The sequence below is a fragment of the Lutra lutra genome, chromosome 7, assembly GCF_902655055.1.
Source record: "Lutra lutra chromosome 7, mLutLut1.2, whole genome shotgun sequence".
In the NCBI taxonomy this organism is placed as follows: domain Eukaryota; kingdom Metazoa; phylum Chordata; class Mammalia; order Carnivora; family Mustelidae; genus Lutra; species Lutra lutra.
This window is the reverse complement of record NC_062284.1, coordinates 397,893-416,474: the sequence shown is the minus strand read 5'-3', so window position 1 is coordinate 416,474 and position 18,582 is coordinate 397,893. Positions and strand designations below refer to the sequence as shown.

General features: G+C 61.1%; 1 protein-coding gene across 6 annotated transcripts in view; it reads right to left on the bottom strand.

The window, feature by feature from the left end:
* The window catches only part of ACSBG1 (acyl-CoA synthetase bubblegum family member 1), a 43,822-nt gene that overhangs the window by 9,607 nt on the left and 15,633 nt on the right, over positions 1-18,582 (bottom strand). For 3 of the 6 annotated variants that reach the window (XM_047735873.1, XM_047735869.1, XM_047735868.1), the window contains 5 exons: positions 17,868-17,966; positions 16,808-16,905; positions 6,858-7,078; positions 6,397-6,485; positions 6,011-6,131 (listed from right to left, as the gene is read on the bottom strand). In XM_047735873.1, coding sequence (XP_047591829.1) covers positions 6,011-6,131; positions 6,397-6,485; positions 6,858-7,078; positions 16,808-16,905; positions 17,868-17,966 — 628 coding nt within the window. Of the gene's footprint in view, positions 1-6,010; positions 6,132-6,396; positions 6,486-6,857; positions 7,079-16,807; positions 17,618-17,867; positions 17,967-18,582 lie in introns of all 6 variants that reach the window. The other 3 variants (XM_047735871.1, XM_047735872.1, XM_047735870.1) reach the window with 2 other exon arrangements.

The following is an 18,582-nucleotide window of genomic DNA, read 5'->3' as shown; positions in this document are numbered from 1 at the left end:
GGAGGGGACAGAAAGAGGGGAGGGGGACAGAGAGAGGGATGGGACAGAGGGGGGAGGGGGAGAGGTGCAGGGTGGGGGGGGGACAGAAGAGGGAGGAGGACAGAGAGAGGGAGAGGGACAGAGAGAGGGGGAGGGGACAGAGACAGGGAGTGGGGAGGGAGAACAGAATTCGGTTGTCTTGCTGAGCGGAGGTGACAGAACGCAGAGTTCAGGAAAGCCAAAGCCATGGTGGCTAGAGTCTGTGGGACTGGACGCTAGTGAGGAGAAACTAGGAAGAGAAAGTTTTAGAACTCTCTCATCAGATGTCCAGGGCTTCAGGGTCTTTGGCTGAGTACCAGTGTGCATGGCAGCCTCCGGGCCTGGAGGACAGAGCTCATAAAGGGCCAGAACTATCTGTGTGTCCATCAGGCGGCACGCAGGGGCTCCCGGAGATGTTCAGGGGAGACCCAAAAAGGTCAGATCTGAGCACTGGTGCGAAACCTGGTAAACCTGCCCCAAATGGCCAAACCCAAGTCTCAAAGTTCAGAGAGAGAGAGAACAGGAAGGACAGGGCCCGTGGGAGGACACCAAGACACCCAGCACACATGGAATCGGAGTCACAGGAAGTATTTTTTAAAAAATTGAAAAGCAGTCTGAGAAATTTCTACATTTGATTATAAATCCACCAATATCAGATTCACAATGAACCCCAGGCAGGATGAGCACAAAGAAAAACCACAGCGAGTCACAACAGAACAGGTTGCTAAACATCAGTGAGGAAGAGAAAAACCTTAAAAGCAACCAGAGAGGAAAAAGGAGCACTCGTACGCTGTTGGCTGGGATGCCGGCTGGCGCAGCCGCTCTGGCAAATGGTATAGAGGGTCCCTGAGATGTCAGACACAGAGCCACCCTTACCGAAAGACCCCAGACGTCCACCGACAGATGAACGGGCAAAGAAGATGCGGTATATTACAATGCCCTGTTACTCAGCCGTCAAAAAAAAAAAGGAAATCCTGCCATTTGCAACGACGTGGACAGAACTGGAGGGCATTATGCCAAGCGGAAGATGTCTGTCAGAGAAAGACGATTGTCCTGTGACCTCACTCATGTAGAACTGAAGACACAGAGCAAACGAGCAAACGGGAAAGAGAGAGGGGTAACATTTTTTTTTTTAAGATTTTATTTATTTTAGAGAGAGAGAGCAAACGGGAAGGGAGAGGGACAAGCCGACTCCCCACTGAGCACAGAGCCCGAGGCAGGGCTGGATCCCAGGACCCTGAGGTCATGACCTGAGCCGAAACCAAGACTCAGATGGCCTCAACCCACGGAGCCACCCAGGTGCCCCCAAGAAAGAGACTCTTAACTCTAGAGAACCTAGTGCTGGTGACCCGAGGGGAGCTGGGTGGGGGATGGGGAGACAGATGATGGGTGAGCCCCGGGGGGTGTGGGGTGTGTCGGGTCTCTGGACTGTACCTCTGAAAGTAGTATCTCCGAAAACTGAAACTATGTATCAACTACGCTGGAATGAAAATAAAACGTCAGAAAATAAAAATACATAAAAGCCAGAGAACCAAGATACCCTACCTACACGGAGAAGAACAAAGACAAAACAAGAGATTTCCCATCAGAAACGACACAGAGTTGAAAACATTGGAACGGGGTCTTCAAAGGCTGAAAGGAAAAAAATCCTATCAATGCAGATTTTTTTTTAAAGATTTTATTTATTTATTTGACAGAGAGAAATCACAAGTAGGCAGAGAGGCAAGCAGAGAGAGAGGAGGAAGCAGGCTCCCCGCTGAGCGGAAAGCCCGATGTGGGGCTTGAACCCAGGACCTGGGATCATGACCTGAGCCGAAGGCAGCAGCTTAACCTACTGAGCCACCCAGGCGCCCCTCAATGCGGATTTTTAAACCACATGAAAATATCTTTCAGAAAATGAAAATAAACATGTTTTCAGATGAGTATTACAAGAAATGTTGAAGAAAATCTGTAAGGCAGGAAGATGACTCCGGAGCCAGACTTCTGTCTGCGGGAGGGAAGGAGGAGCCTCAGAGGCGGCCAGCGGGAGGCGAGTGGGAGAGACGTCCTCTCTGCATTTAAAACGCCTTCCAGGGGTGCCTGGGTGGCTCAGTGGGTTAAAGCCTCTGCCTTTGGCTCAGGTCATGATCCCACGGTCCTGGGATCGAGCCCCGCATCGGGCTCTCTGCTCAGCAGGGAGCCTGCTTCCTCCTCTCTCTCTCTCTGCCTGCCTCTCTGCCTACTTGTGATCTCTGTCTGTCAAATAAATAAATAAAATCTAAAAAATAAAAAAAATAAAAAATAAAAAAAAAATACCTTCCAGCAGTACCACCGGTGGAAACAATGCTGTGTAGGGTCTGTAACCTGTATGGAGGCGGACTGGAGGCGGGGACCCCAGCAGAGCGGCGAGACCAGACCATGACTAGCTCAGCTACTCATGGCGGGTGGCGGGGGGTAGACACGCTAAGTCAGAAATGCTGTGGCTCGGGGCACCTGCATGGCTCAGTGGGTTAAGCCTCTGCCTTCAGCTCAGGTCATGATCCCAGGGTCCTGGGATGGACCTTGCTCAGCAGGGAGCCTGTTTCTTCCTCTGCCTGCCTCTCTGCCTACTTGTGATCTCTCTCTCTGACAAATAAATAAAATCTTTTTAAAAATGCAAATGATAAAAAAAAATGCAAATGGTAAACCAGAGCGCAAACACTAGCTAGCCACGGGAGATGAACCGGATGCCACAGGACAGACACCCCAGGACGAGCCGAAATGCAAATAAAGAACCGAGTGCAGTGGAGCGCAGGGAGGAGGGGAAGGAACAAGGAGCAGATGTGGCCTCCAGGAGCAGCCGTGCTGCTGGGTAGGACAGAGAGGCCACGAGACACCTGCTGTGAGCAGAAGGACACGGGCTGCTGGGACAGTGCAAGTGTCAGTCGGGAGTCTGGAGTCTGAACCGGAGACGGTTGCTCCGGAACGAGGACTCTCCTCCATCTTCCGGACAGTCCTCAAGGAGAAGGTTGTGTGTCGCCAGAGGGCGCGGGAACCTGGACGTGCGCGCACGCGACGGACCTTCCAAGGACACGGAGCAACACCTCATAGAGGGGAAGGAGAAACGGACAAACCCACAATAATAATAACGGGCGACTCGCTGCTCCGTTTCTCAGTCCTGGACGGACCAAGGAGGCAGGGGATCAAGGAGACCGACCTGAACGCTGTGACTCCGCCCGCTGCGGAGACGGCGTAGCACTCAGCGGCCGCCCACCCAGCGGCTGCACGACGCCCCTCCCTTCGGACGTGCCAGGACATTCACCAGCACGGGCCGCCGTCCCGCCCAGCGCGAGTACCAGCAGGTGCCCCAGGTGGCAGAGAGCCCCAGTTCGGCAGGGAGGGAAAGTTCCCAGAACAGTCCCGAGGGTGAAACAGAAAACCAGCGCTCATTTGCCGCCACTCGCCACTCGCGAGGTAAACATTCAGGCCACGACCTCCACGGAGAAAGGTTGAAGGGGAACATCCCCGTGCACAGAGCCCCCCCCACATGCTGATGGAGCCCAGCTCCCTGCGAGGGTCCCCCCACCCTGCCATGCCCCCCCGCCCAGGCCGTGGCATGGAATCCGCCTGTGGGGTGTGTGCGGGGCAGGGTGCCATTGGAACGCGGCCGCCTTTCCATCTAAGAGCAGGGACAGGGGTTAGAGAACCAGGGGAGCAGCAGGGAGGGAAGCGGGCGGGTAAACCCCCACCGGACACTGCTTAGGGCAGCTGACCTCGTTTCTGCTGCGTGCTTGTGGCAGCGGTTCTCACTGTCCGTCCCTCCGAGGCACCTGCAGGTGGGCTCCCCTCCCCACAGGGTGCCCGGGCCGCACCCATCAGCGTCTGAGGGCAGGAGGCCTGGGGTGGGGCCTGAGGATTTGCGTTTCTAACAAATTCTGGGTCAGGCTGCCGCAGTCCCCGCAAGGTGGGGCTTTGCTCTGGGTCAAAGACACTCCTGGACCATCACCAGCAGCTGCGGGGCCATTAGGTCCTGATTCAAAGAAACCTACTGTCCAACAGCATTATTCTGAATGGTGACCTGCGGGGAGCATTTCCTCACTCTGGGCCTCAGCCTCTTCAGATGCAAAACGGGGCCGGGAGGACAGCAATGGGCTTAAATCTGGGGTCTGTGCCAGGGCTGCAGAATCCAGGGGAGGGGGCCTTCCTGCCCTCCGACTCTGTGGTGCCCGCATGGAAGCTGGAGAGAAGGCTCCCGCCTCATTGGCTCTCGGGGAAACCTTAGAGACTGAGCCCCGGCAAAGCTGGCCTGGGGGCTCCGGGTCCGCTCCTGGCTGGGCGTGGGGCAGGGGGTCCTTCGCCTCAGAGAACTCTTGGGGCTCCGAAGCCCCCAAGTCCGAGGAAGTCACGGAGTCCCGGGGTAGCTGGGTGGGCCCGTGACGGGACATCCCTGCTGGTCACCATTCTCCAAGTACTTGTCCCCCTTCTGTTTCATGAAGGGCCTGAGTGCTTAGGGTGGGGGCGGGGGCGTGAGGAGGGGCGACCAGGACGGCTCGGGCGGGGCGGCGCGCTGTGGCCCCAGCAGTCCGCACCCCTACCTCCTCCCCAGTCCCAGCAGGATGAAGACATTCCTGACATGGTCCTGCAAACACATTGCCGAGGACCCCCGGGGAGGTGAGCCCACCGGCAAATCTTTAATCCTCAAACAAAGAAGGTCCAAAGTGCCTTGAGAAAGTGGGTTTTCAGAAGAATCCAAAACCGTAGGGACGGGGCGCCTGCTTCCCCCACCCCCTCCCTCTCCGCCTGCCTCTCTGCCTACTTGTGATCTCTGTCAAATAAATAAATAAAATCTTTAAAAAAAAAAAAAAAGCACTCACATAGGTTGAATTGTGTCCCCAAAAAAGATATGTTGAACTCTTAAGCTCCAGTCCCCTAGAATGTGCTCTTCCTGGGAAATCCGGTCTTTACAGAGGGAATCCGGCTTAAATGATCGACCCTGACACGGCCGCTGTCCTCACGGAAAGGGATGTGGATGCAGAGACGCAGACAGGGAGCGTGGGTCACGCCAGCGGGGAGGCAGAGACGACAGGCTGCCGTGTCCGCGCACCAGCCTTCGCAAACGGAAGTGGGGGACCCACAGCCTCACCGGGAGAGCAATTTCAAAACTCACTCTGAATTGGGGTCGCCTGCCAGTGAATCTGGCTCAGGGGCCTGGCGGCCACCGGGGCTGGCCCAGGATTCTGACGGGAGCCAATGTCCAAGCTGGCTTCTTTCTTTAGGCTTGAGAGGGGGGAGACCTCCTCACTGGTGACGGAGGGAGATGCTTGCTCCAGTCTCCTCTCTGTGCCTCCAGACCCACCATCCCCCCAGCAGGGGCAGGTCAGGAGCTGGGGCCAGGCAGACATCTCCAGAACCAGCGCCAAGCCACCAAGTCCACCCCAGAGGCCTCCGGGATGCAAGGAGCCCCTGAGGGCCTCTCAGGTGGCAGGTGGCAGGGCAGCGGGGGCTCAGGGCTGTCCCTGGGCTGCCACGCCCTGGCCGTGGTTCACGTGGGCCGCAGCCGATCAGGGAGGGCTCTTAAGTGAGTCCCCGGCCGCAGGGGAGGCTCAGCTGGCTCAGGGGCTGATTTCAAGCCCTTGCTCTGCCCCCACTGTCTTTAGAAGACCTGACAAGACCTACGGCAGGCCCCTATGTCCCGCACCAAGGGTCAGGGTTGAGTGCTCAAGGTGCCCGGGCCCTGGGTCACTGTCACACAAGCCTGAGGATCCTGGTGCCCACAGGAGGCAGTGGGCCAGCTGGCGGCCCTAGCCCGAGGCTGTCAGCCCATCCGGGGCTTCCTGGTCCTCAGTGTTCTGAGCAGGGCAGTGGGTAAGTTCCCATTGCCTGGCTTTGTTCTGTTTGTATCTGTGTGGCATGGGGTTGCCGCAGAGAATGAGGGCAACCCCAGAAGGGAGAGTGGAAAAGTCCTTTTGTAGCCGGAGCTCCCCCAGGACACCTGGCCTCTGGCCCCCAGGCCCACCTCCCCTCTGCTCCAAACCTTCAGGATCTTTTCCAGCTGCTTCTGTGTGTCGACCACGATGATGTTGGCGCGGCTGTCATGGGCGATGTACTGGCAGGCCTCTGGGGAGCTGGTGGTGTAGATGCCGGTGACAATGCCGCTGTGGGGGACCCAGGGTTCACATGTGAGCCAGTGCAGACGGCCACGCCCTCCGCCCGCAACCCTGCCCCAGGGAGCTGCCACACGGTGGGGGGGCGGGGGAGTGGGGGGTGGAGGGGGATGCAGAGGGGTCCTCAGAGGGCCCCTGGGGGAAGATGGGGGCTGGGGAGGGCATGGGGGAGCTCTGAAAAGAGAGATCGACCCTCTTTCCCCTCTCTGCCCTCCTCCGACCCACCGGATACCGCGCCCCACCTCCAGCCACTCACCCTGCAAACACCGCGCCCACTGCCGAGAAGAACCACTCCGGGGAGTTGAAGCCCAGGATGGCCACGCTGTGCGCCTGCTCCAGGCCAAGCTCCAGGACCGAGGCAGACAGGCCGGGTCAGCGGGCATGGAAGGGGTCTCTCCTTCCCAACCAGGCTGCCTTCCAGACCGCAGGGACCACCCTCCCGGCACACGGAGTGGGAGAATGCCGTGGGGCCCTTGCCGCCCCCCACCCGGCACAGCAGGCAGCCCGGCCCGTCTCGAATGCGACCACAGAGGAAAACCAGCGGCTGAGTAGCTGGCCCGAGGGGAGGGCCCCGCACATCCCAGCCAATACATGGGAGCGGTTTCACGGTTATTCTCCCTAAAGTCTCGCCAGGTTGGCGGTCAGGGAGGAGGCCTACAGGGGTCCAGAGCCGAAAGGCGGGGCTGGGGAGGGAGGCTGCGTCTCAAGAGGCCTCACCTTCAGGAAGCCTTTGGCGGCCTTTCGGGCGAGCTGGTAGTACTGGGAGTAGGAGATGCGCTCCCATGTGCCCTGGCGCTTGAAGCCCAAAGCATGGAGGTCCCCATACTTTTCCAGGGCCTCGGAGAACATCCGGTGCACGGTGTAGGGGGGCTGTGGGCAGGCAGGGTGGAGGCGTGGGCGCACGTGCCCATCGGCCCGCGTTGTCCACAGCTTCTCCTCTGCAGGGGAGGGGAGACCACAGCTGGGATCATGCTGGCCTAGAGTCACCTCCCTACCCTGCCGGGGCCCCAGCCCTCCCAGGGGCAGAGCCCCCAGGCTGCCGGTCCCAATGGTGCCTCCGGGCTGACTGGTGGCAGACCAGCAAGGGACTGGGGTAGTTGGGGGGCTGCCTGGAGGAGGAGGTCTGATGGTTCTGAGGATGGGCCAGGCTTAGGGAGGCAGCAAGGAGGTGGAGGCCATGCAGACGCTGAGGGCATAGACCTTTTCCTGTCTTCTTGCCAGTGAACCTGTCCGCTGAGGCTGGGTGGTCAGCGGCGTTTGGGCCACCTCAGGAGAGGGGCCCATCAGACCTCCCGGTGCTCCAGACTTCCCACCCTTCCTCTGCGTCCTGAGAACTGGGGACAGACCCAGCTGGACAGAAGGTCAAAGCAGCAGAAAGTGCAGCCTTCCCGAGGGGGAGACTGGAGGCCGGAGACCAGAGACCAGAGGCCAGAGACCGGGGACCGGAGGCTCCGATGGCCCGAGAAGTGGCCCCGCAGTGGGGACCAACTTCAGGCCTTCTCGCCGGACGCCAGGCACCGTGCCGATTCCCTCCTGCGGGCGGCCAGTCTGCTCCAGGGGGTTGGCCCCTTGGTTTGCAGACGGAGCCGCGGAGTTCCTGGAGGCCCAAGTATTTCCCCGAGGTCACAGTGCTGGCCCTGTAGGCCCAATGCCACAGCTCACTCTCGGGGCACCACCCCGCCTCAAAGCGTCAGGTGGCCGTTCCCTGCATGGCAGGTGGGACAGCCTGACCACTGCGTACCAGAGCCTTCGGCGCACCGTGCGGTCTCTGAGTCGGCTTCCTCGGAGGAGAGGCAAGGATGTAGACCTTAGGGACCATCGGGGGTCAACAGAAACCGTGTCCACGAAGAACCCTGACACACAGGTGGTCTGCAGCAAATGCACGTTTCCGATTTCCCAAGTTCCCCAAATTCCCGGAAGGCTTGGCGGGAAGTCTAGACCCTTCTGTCCTCTGGGCTTCCTTTCCCCGGGGCCCGAGACAGTCCTTTGGAGCAGACGACCCACCAGGAGGCGGGGCAGCTCTGCCACCTGCTGGCTGGACCGCATGGGTGGCCCCAGCCTCTGGATGTCCTCTTGAGGCAGCATCGACCTCAATACCGTCCTGTGGGGCGACCTCGTCCCTGTCCTCCAGATACTCTTGGGTGGCACATGGACCCTCGAGGTTGACAGGAGACCCCAGGCTGGGACAGGACAGCCGGTTCCTCTTTCCAACGAGTCCACGGAATTTGCCACGCAAAGACGTGGATGTGGACGCCATCAGCATCATTTATAGGATAGTCAAACATGCAAACCGGCAAGCGCCCGTCTGCTGGTGAACAGAGTCGAGCGTGGCCCCCGCCGCCCACCATCCCCAGACGCAGGTCCGCTCAGAAACGGCCGTCGCAACCGCTGCGGGCACGGCGCCGTGTGTCTCTGAACCGTGTTCACGGGAAGAAGCCACGAGTGTGGGAACCGTCCAGAAAAGGTGGGTTCGTGGTTGCCTGGTGGTGGGGAGTCCCCGCAAACGGGCACCAAGGCGGAAAGGTTCTAAAGTCAGATGGCAGTGATATTGGCGCAACCATATTCGCTACAAATAACTGACAAAATTATTTTTTTTTTTCAGTGAAAAATAATCACACGTAAAATGGGTCAGTTCGAGGCCGTGCAATTACCTCAGTGAACCTGCTCTAATGCCTGGGCAGCCAGAGGCCCTCTTCCCTTCCCTGGTCCCTAAACCAGAACAGGTGGATTCTCCCGTGGGCGCTTCCCCCGGAGGGAACGAGACAGAGGAGGCGGCAGACCAAGAGGGAGACGCAGGCCCCTGCTGCGTGCAGAGCCCGCCGCGGGGCTCGATCCCCGACCCTGACATCAGGACCCCATGAAGGCAGGTGCTTCCCTGAGCCAGCTTCTCCCTCAGCCCCTCCCTGCTGGTATTCTCTCCGTCTCAAATGAATACTTAAAATCTTCAAACCTGACGTGCGAAGACAATACCACGGGAGTGGAGAGCTCCAGGGCCGGCCGGCGTCCAGGCTCCTCCTCACCTCCCGGAAGCCCCCGCTCTGGGGTCCTCCTCCTGCTTCTCTGTTCTTCAGCAGGAATGGCACTCGTGAAGGGGGCCGCAGTCCAGGGGGACGGTAACTACCCTGAGCCCCGTACCTGCGCCGGGGCGGCCGCAGGGCGGGGCGGGGCGGGAGCGGCGGGCACAGCTCCTCTGCGGGGTGGCCGCCCTGGGCACCGCGAGCTGGTGCCCAGCAGGAATGAAAACCGAGGGTCCCATGATGTCTGGGTGTCTGTGCGCAATCACCCTGTTTTCAAATGTTGGCTCACACTTTGAAAGAAACATTATACGGACCAAATCCCACAGAGCTGTCGAAAATACCCCCTCCTCAATTCTATGAGCCCAGCGAGTCTCCCTGGCAGTGTCCGCAGCAGGACGCGAGCGCCCCTCCCAGACACCTCCCCCATCACCCGTGCTCCCATGGCCCCCAGCTTTGGCCCTCATTCCAGGCTTTCCAAAGGACACGTCTCTAGACATGGGTCCATTGGCTCTGAAGGACAAAGCATATAGGTTCCCACGGAGTTCCTTCATCTGACCTCTGCTCTCCCATGGACGGCGGGGCCCTGCCTGGTGGTGCCTGCGCTCGGCACGCAGGGGCACGGAGGGGACGGCGAGGAGAGGGAATGTGGTAGGCCCTTGAGCCCGGCTGCTCTGCTCTGACAGGAGAGCCACCCCGGAGGATTACCAGCTCCCCGTGCCGAGCCAAGCCAGCTGGGCCCCCGAGCCCCCAGACCCACCAGAGGAAGGGCTCTGGTGGGCAAGGGGCCTGCCGTGGTCCCAGAAGCCCAGCCGCCTCCCTGCCCACGGACGGTTGCCGTGGTCCTGGGTCGCAGTCTGAGCGCCCTCCTTGCAGCAGGTGGGCTGTGTATACCTTCTCCACGGCCACGGACGGCACAGCTGACCTTGGAGAAACAGGGAGGCAGGCAGGTCACCTGTGCGTTGTAGCTGCGATTCCCACCTGCAGGCCGGCTCCCAGCCCCACGCTGACCCCAGCGCCCGCGTGTCCTTTGGGAAAGGACTGTTCTACCTCCTGCCAGGGCCTGGGGGGGTAGCCCAGGAGCGATGACCTTGGGCAGCGGCCACCACTGCCCCTTCCCACATTCCGCGCCTCCCGGAGCGACCTTCTGGATTCCCAGGTCTGACCTAGATCACAGGGCAGTTTCCACACTGCGGCCTCTGCGAAAGGCCCTCTGTGACCTCAGCTCACATCCCCCTTCTGGTCAGCCAGAGCAACTCTTGGTCCCTGATCCCCCCACCCATGCCTGGGCCCGAGCTGCGAGCTGCGTCTCTGCCTGGGACTCGCCCTGGGGCACGCAGCTGCGTCTCTGCCTGGGACTAGCCCTGGGGCACGAGGCTCTCCTGCATTTCCCTGAATGGGGGCGGGGGGCGCGGCTGGGCCTCGCTGAGGGTCCCGCCTCTCCCACAGCTGGAGGCCTCGAAAGCAGGTGTGACTCCTCCCTGGGGCCTGCATGTGGAAGCCAGACCCAGAGCAGAGGTCAGGGTGCCTTCAGGGAAGACGGAGCTCGCTTCTGTCCCATCCCCGTCCCAGGGAGGCCAGACCGAATCACCATGTGTCTAGGGGACCCAGGCCTCCTATCCTCCATCCTCCCGGTCATTGGCCTGGCCTGACGGTGATGCAAGTCACCTTCCTGCCCAAGTACCCAGAGAGGCCGGCCCACAGAGTGGGGGCTGGCCTACGCGGCCCCGTGAGCCTCTGTCCTGCATGCCCGGGAACCTGCCACAGCTCAGGGGCCATGGCCTCTGGTGCCCACCGCTGAGAGCCCATGGGCTTGGGGACTGAATGAAGGAAGACATGGGAATCTCCAAGCCTGGGAGGGCCTCACGCTCCCCTTTGTCTTCTCATGTGCACGCAGGCCCATCTTTGGGCCTCTGCTCACACCGCTCCCTCTCCAGACCCCACCTCTGTCCAAAGAGGACACACCTCTGGACGAAGAGTTTTCGCTACCACAAGGTGGGCAGAGCCATCGGGGGGGCTGGTGGGCCCGCAGAGCAATGAGCCTTGGACCCCAGCCCTGCACCCTGGCCGCAGGAACTCCGAAGCCTCATGCCCTGGACCAGGCCCATGGGGTCCCCGTGCCGTGGGAGCCTCTCTCGCGCAGAGCACGTGTGTCAGGCCTGGGCCACCCGGGTGGGGAGCCTAGAGAGGCAGGTGGCGGGCGGAGAGTGCGCGCAGTGGCGGCCATGGGCACCGGGAGCCACAGCATCTATTACTTCCCATCCCTCAGCCCACCTTCACCTCCTCCCACCCGGCCTGTCGTCGTGACGACCCCCCTGGTGGAGCCGTGTCCACTCACTGGCCCACCAGCCTCCTGCCCGGGGCCTCTCCCAGTGTGAGGCAGCAGCAAAGACAGCGCCAGCCCCGCCGACCCTGCTCAGGACCAGCCCGGGCTCTGGGCCGTGTGGGAGTGGGAGTCGGGGACAGTCCTCCCTGTCTCAGGACAGTCAGCCAGATACACCAAAGGGCTTCGGAAAGGAGTCCCTTCGGAGCAGCAGCCACACTTGCAGGACGGGCCCGTGTGACCGGAGCAGGGTCCAGAGCCTGCGAGCCCAGAGACCCATCTGTCCGTGGCTCTGCTCTGAGCACGGTCCCTGGGACTGACCCCGTGTCCCAGCAGGGACTGGCGCATGCGTCAGGGGAGCCACACCGCAGATGCCGAGCAGTCACAAGAACAAGGCATCTGAAGAGTTTAATGACACGGAAATGCCCGCGGACGACACCCAGGGGAAGGTGGGGTCAGCTCGCAGGTGGGGGGGAAGCGGGCTGCCTCTCGGATCCACACCCGGAGCTGACACAGCGGGCACCTCTGGAACCTTCCCTCCTTCTCTCCAGACAGACCTGAGCCCGTGCAACCACCGTGCTCGCTGCAAACGTTCGCCAACAATGAGGTAACGCTAATCCTGTGGCGTCCATCGTGGATGGGGACAGAGCCTCCGTGGAGAAGTGGCCGGGATTCCCACACACAGCACACTGGCGGCCTGAGAGGGCTTCCTTACAGGGAGCCGGGGTGGCCAGGGTCACAGCAGCTCAGGACAACAGTAGGGCCAGACCGCAGTCAGTCCTGGCAGCTGAAGGGGGTGTAGGCGTGGGGGTCCACAGTCCATTCCCTTGGGGATGGTGTTGGGGGAGGAGCAGGACACCCTACCAGACCAGAGCAGGGAGGAGGGCCCGTGAGCTGGGGGCTGCTCAGCCCGCCGCTCCAGGGGCAGTGTCCACAGTGACTGCGGAGACAGAAATCAGGACGGGTTGCCAGCCCCCTCTAGCCCTTTCTTTTCTGTTTATTATTTTTTGTTTTAAGTAGGCTCCATGCCCAATGTGGGGCTTGAACTCACGACCCTGAGATCAAGAGTGCCATGCTCCACCAAGGGAGCCAGCCCAAATCCCCGAGTTGCCTGCCCTGTAAAAAGTGTCCTCGCCCCCCAACCCGGACGTTGGGCAGGGACGCAGATCCGCCATGCCCCACCAAGCTCACGGCTCCAGGAGAAGCCGAGAATACAGCCGCAACCCAGCCAAGGTGCCTGGCATCCAGGAAGGCCCCCTCAATCCCAGCCCAGCTAGCAGACAGTCTGCGGCCGGCAGCCAACCCCCCAGTGCACAGGAGAGAATGCCAGCTGAGTGCCCGCGATGGGCTTTCCCAAGGCCCAGTCCCCCTCTCCTCGCCTCCTCTTGCTCATGTGGTCACTGGTCTTGGCCTGACCCAGCCTGTGTCTTATCAATCACCCATTATGCTGGGGGTGGCCAGGGGGCTGGGAGCTGCTGTCCTTGAGGCTCTGGGATAAAGGCTTCTGAGTAGCAGAGGAAATCACTCTGAACTGGCTGGGAAGGAGAAAAAACTGGGTGAGGGCGAGGGCGGTAGGGGGAGGAGAAGCCCGGGGCTGTTTACCACAGTCTGTGGGGATGACTGAGAAGGAGCCTATTGTACAGTTGGAGGGATATGTGGGCCTGGGGTGGGGAGGTGGGGCTTCAGGCCTGGGACAGATCTGCCTCCGAGCTGCTCCTTCCAGCTCTCGGTCTGCTGTCGATGTCAGCCAGCCGGGGGTGGGAGTTGGACAGGGCCTGAACGCGGGCCTGGATGGGGGTCTGGACAGGGGCCTGGACTCGGGCCTGGATGGGGGCTGGATGGGGGCTGGACTGGGCCATGGACGCTCCCTCTGCACACAGGGACCCTTTGCTTCAGCCCTTGGACCCTGCTCAGACCCATGCCAGGCCCTCATGGGGATATTTAAGGGAAAGAGGTCATGGTGGCCTCAGAACACAACTCAAGATAAGGACAAGGCCTGCCTGGGACAGAACAGCTTGTCCAGACCTTGTACAGAATGTACTAGAATGTGATTTTGGCTCCTCTGTGTCTGAGGTGGGAGAGACCCCCTCCACCTGCTGGCCACTCACCAGCCTTCTTGCCCAAAGGGTATGAGCTCGGGCTTGTGGCCACTCAGCAGGGAGAGCCTGGGCAGACCCCCATCCTCCCTGGGCCTCAGTTGCCCCACCTGAATTACAATCGGGACGGACAAGATGGTCTCTGTGGGCCCCTCTGGGGTCACCGTTTCTGCCTTTATGTTCTACCCCCCAGGATTCCACTTGTCCAGGCCTGGACCACTCAGTGGGGTTGCTGAGACGGGCTTTGCCCGCCTTGTGGTGGGCGTGTGCTGGAGACGCTCCGAAGCCCGGAGCCAGTGTCTACCTGCCCCGCGGAGCCTGGCTTCCCTCTGCCGGCACCCTCTTCAGGGGCAACCCTGTGGCTGGCCCCCAGGGGCCCAAGGCAGTTTTCCTGTCGATTCGGGCAGGAGCCCAGCCTCCCAGCCCCTCCTTTGAACACGGCCTGCTCAGTCGGGGTGGGGTGAGGGTGGCAGGACAGGCAGGAGCAGCTCTGGGCCACGGCACAAACGGACCATCAGCCTCTCAGCCCTGGGGCAGCTCTTTCTGCCCACAGGGCCTGTCGCTGAGCTTTAATAAGACCACATTTTGCATCAAAGAGATTCCGAGGGCTCTTTCTTGACCCCGTCAACCTCCCGTATACTCCGAAACAACATCAGACACGACAGCTCTGGGCCCAGACAAAACGTCTACTACACCCTCCACAGAACTGGACCTGTGATCAGGGGAAGTTCGCACAAGGGTCCCCTCTCTTCCAGGCTGGTGCAGCCGAGGTTCCCACTGGTAAGGCGCTGCCTGCACGCATCCGCTCTGTTCTCGGACGTCTGTCCTTACCCACCCCTCCCCCGCCAGAGGCAGAAGTGACTGTGGGGGCGCTCCCTTCCCACTGTCCCCACCCTGCCCCCTGCCTCAGGCTGTGAGCGTCCCAGGACAAGGGTGGTATCTGCCTCCTCCCATCCAAGAGCAGCCCTGTCCTTGAGGCATCTGGGAGGGTGGGAGTACAGGACAAGGAGGCCCCGTGCAGCCCTTGACCCAACCACAGGCCTCATGGGGCTCAGGGCTCCCTGGGGGTGTGGGAGTCCGCTAGAAGAGCGGCCGTGGGGACTGGGCTCTGGCCAGCCCCTCTGCCGGTCCCATCCCGAGCAGCTGCTCTCCCTGGACCCCCTCCCTTTCCCGTGGTCTTGGCCTTGCCCTGCTCCAGCTGGGGTTCATGCTCCGCTGGAAAGAACTAGAAAGAAATGCATCTCCAGGGCCTGGCACAAGGCTGCCTTTGTGTGGAGGTCAGACTCCAGCAGCTCACAGGCCCGACTCAGTGGGCCTGCCTCCCAGCTCGGAGCCTGGGCACAGGGGCTCGAGGGCCCTCCGGCTTCTGGGAACTCCCAGAGGCCCCGGTGGTAGGTGATGTGAAAATAAGACTCCCCTGAACTCCCCAGGGGGGCCGCGGCTCAGAGGTGAACTGGAGGGGAGGCGGGGGCTGGTGGGCCCGGAGGGGGCCATGCTCCCCGGGGCCCCAAGACGCAGCGTGACCTGTGAAGACTTCCACGTCCTACTAGCAGTGTGACTGAGACCGTCATAGAACCTCTCTGAGCCTGGTTTCCTCCGTCACGTGGGAATGAACTTAGGCCCACCCCACGCTGCTCTCTGAAGGTAACATACGGGATGGCGAACCCCTCGGCACAAAGCTGAGCACGAGCCCCGTGTTCTCCAGGGGCAGGCGGGTGGAGAAGGAGGACTGAACCCCCCACCGCCCTCCAGCCCCTCCCCACGACCGTCTTCCAGTCCTATGGAGAGCGTTTTTGGACAGGCAGCTGCAAGGCTCCTTCCTTCCTCCTTCCCTGGGTTTCTGGACTTGCTGGGCAGTCCCGAGAGCAAGAGGGCCCAGCCCCGGCACCAGGCGGGCATGTGGCGGGCACTCGGTCCCTGCGGGACTCGGATCCCACTGCGGCCATGCCCCAGAGGCCCTGAGGCTGCACAGGACAGGCTGGCAGAGCACAACCCACATGCCGGGCCTGTGGGGCTCCCCACGGGCCGGACATCGCCCCTGGCAGTGCTAACATCCCTGGGAGCAGCTCTGCCCTGAGGCGTATGCCCTCCTTACGCCTCTTGGCATCTCTTCTAGCGCACATGGTGACCTTTGCCTTGACGCTCCTCGGTCCACCGACCCAGAAAGCCCGATCGGAAGAAATCTGGGGGAGGAGGCCCGGGCTTCCCCTCCACCTGTTGCTGGCTCTGCCCTCCCCTCGGTCCTATGCGCAGACCAGAAGAAATGGCCTCCCAGGGGCACCTGGGGGCTCAGTGGGTTAAAGCCTCTGCCTTCGGCTCAGGTCATGATCCAGGGTCCTGGGATCAAGCCCCGCATCGGGCTCTCTGCTCAGCGGGGAGCCTGCTTCTCCCTCTCTCTCTCTACCTGCTGCTCTGCCTACTTGTGATCTCTCTCCAACTCTCTAATAAATAAATAAAATCTTAAAAAAAAAAGAAAGAAATGGCCTCCCCAGCTAGTTCCACTTGCTCCCCAAATCCCAGATCTAGTTTGAGCACGAGGAAGACACCAGGCAGACCCAAATTTAAGAACATTCTGCAAAACATGCCCCAAGTTCAAACACCTGCACCCCAACACCCGAGCGAGGGGACAGCCTCGGGGTCGTGCCTGGCTGCTCCCAGGAGCGCAGGGGCAGGTGACACAGGACGGCACTGCCCCAGGGACTGCGCAGGACCTGGAGACGGCCATCTGCGCACCAGACGCTTCCTGTTTCTGTTTACCTCTGACCTGCGCTTTTGCTACAATGTTGTCACACAGCCAATAAACACCAGCGAAGCTATGTGGCTACTGTCATTGTGATGACTCTTCAGGGTAAATGACGGCTCTGCGCCCTCCCTGGGCAGCTGTGGGAGAAGGTCTTTGAGAGCCTCCCACAGACTCGGCCCCCTTCCAGGCCCCGGCGGCCCCACACCCCAGGCAACCAGGCTGCTCCCTGGGACCTCCAACCGTCCAGAGGCCCCGGCCGCCTCCCTGCCTCTGTCCTCCCCACCAGTCACTGCCTTCTCTCATGCTGGGCCCTGACATGGCCATAAGGAAAGGGGTGTGATGGGGTTCCTGGGGACGTGGCGACCAGCAGGATTTCCACCAGATCCGGTTACCGAAGTCTTGTCCTGTGGCTCCCCGAGCTCGCCTCTGCCCGGGCTCTGCTGCAGCCCCCCAGCACCCCGGCACAGCCTGCAGTCCCCTGGCCGGCTCACCTGAGCCATCCAGCTGGGCGTCCTTCTCCTCCGGGGATGAGAGCGTGAGAGCACGGCTTAGGGACTCCTTGGAGAGCTTCTGCGCATTAGTCAGGGAGCTGGCGGGGAGGGGAGAAACAATGTGAGACCCTTGGGCCCGGCCTGGCTTCCCGGTGCTTGCCTGGCACACATCTGGGCACCGGGGGTGACATGGGCATCCCTGCCTGCCGGTGAGGGTCAGGGACAAGAACATAGCAGCTGCAGGGCTAACCTCGCCCTCCCAGCCCCCCACCGTGGTTTCTCAGTGGTCAGCCCTGCTCTGCTCTGGATTGTGTGACTCTGGGCAAGGGCACAGCTCTGTCTGGACTCAGTGTCCCCATCTGGACAAGGAGAGGCTGGGTGGGGGTCCAGCACTGGCTGATTCTGGACATGACTTCATGAGAGCCCCTCCTGCTCACTCCCAGACCCCTGGGCCTCAGGCGTCGGACGCACTCATGCTTACAAGCTCAGACTGGAGCTGAGGACATTCCTAGGGCTCCCACGCGTCCCGTGTGGGCCCCAGCAAGGACCTCCCCACTCCCGGGGCACCTGTGGGGAGGCCCTAGCCTATTCCCCCAGGGAGAGGACAGGTGTGGGGCCAGAGAGATCTTGGGCTCAGGCCATTTGTTTTCACCCCGGCCCAGATCCTCCTCACTTCCCAGGCATGGTGGCGTGGACAATGGATCTCCTGTTCCAGCTGGATGGCCTAAGGGGTTATGGGGTCTCTATTGTCAACCGACTGAACCTCAGCACCATTCCTCCTCAGGGTTCAACTGGCCAGACCTCAGCGTCCTGGGTGATGAGTGGATGGAGTTCAGTATACGCACCAGGGTCAAGCAGGGCTATTACCTCACTCAACTCCAGGGGCATATTTTACGCATCAATAAGTAAACAGAGCCTACTGAAGTTGTGCAGTGTGCAACCTGTGTAGCTGGTCATGGCAGCCCTGAGGGCAGGACCCCGGCTCCAGGGAGTCTCGTCTGTCTGTCAGGGTGGGGCCGGTCCCATCCTTGCCCATTTCCCAGGCTGTTACGCCGGTTACCTGCTTGTCACGTTCGGCCTTACTCCTTGCTGGTTCTGCAGGTTCAAACTAAGTTTCCGAACGCACCCAGGCCCACCTGGCAGCAGTCTGCTTAAGAACCTGGGATAGGTTTTAAAGTGAAAGACATCAGGAGGTTATGAAGGGAGGGGCCTGGGGAGAGGGGGCTGGGTGGGGGCCAAGGTGGTCCCCTTCCTGGGAACTTTGTGAGCAAGCCCCTTTGTCTGGGGCCAGAAGCCCCTGTGCTAGGTGGAGGGTCTGAGCACGTGGGACTTGTCCTGCTGACTTTGGGTCACTGGCCACCACCATTACCCTCTCAGGTCACAGAGTGGATGCTGCGTCTGCTCAGAGACAGCCATGCTGGTACCAAACGGCCCCCGAGCTCTGGGCACAGACACCGCAGTTAGTGGGTGGATGCGGGACATGCACACGCAGGGGCCGAGGGTCCCCCATGGGGAGCCCCTGAGCAGGCACGGCGAACTTGGTACAGGGCCCACACTCTCCTGGCCGTGTCCTCAAAGGACGGGTGAGGCCACCCTAGGGGCAAACCCGGAGCCTCTGGACTCCCCATGCCCAGATTAGCAGAGGCCGCCCACCACCAGCACAGTCTGCTTTAAATGCCCACCCCTGGGGCGCCTGGGTGGCTCAGTGGGTTAAAGCCTCTGCCTTTGGCTTAGGTGGTGATCCCAGTGTCCTGGGATCGAGCCCTGTATCGGGC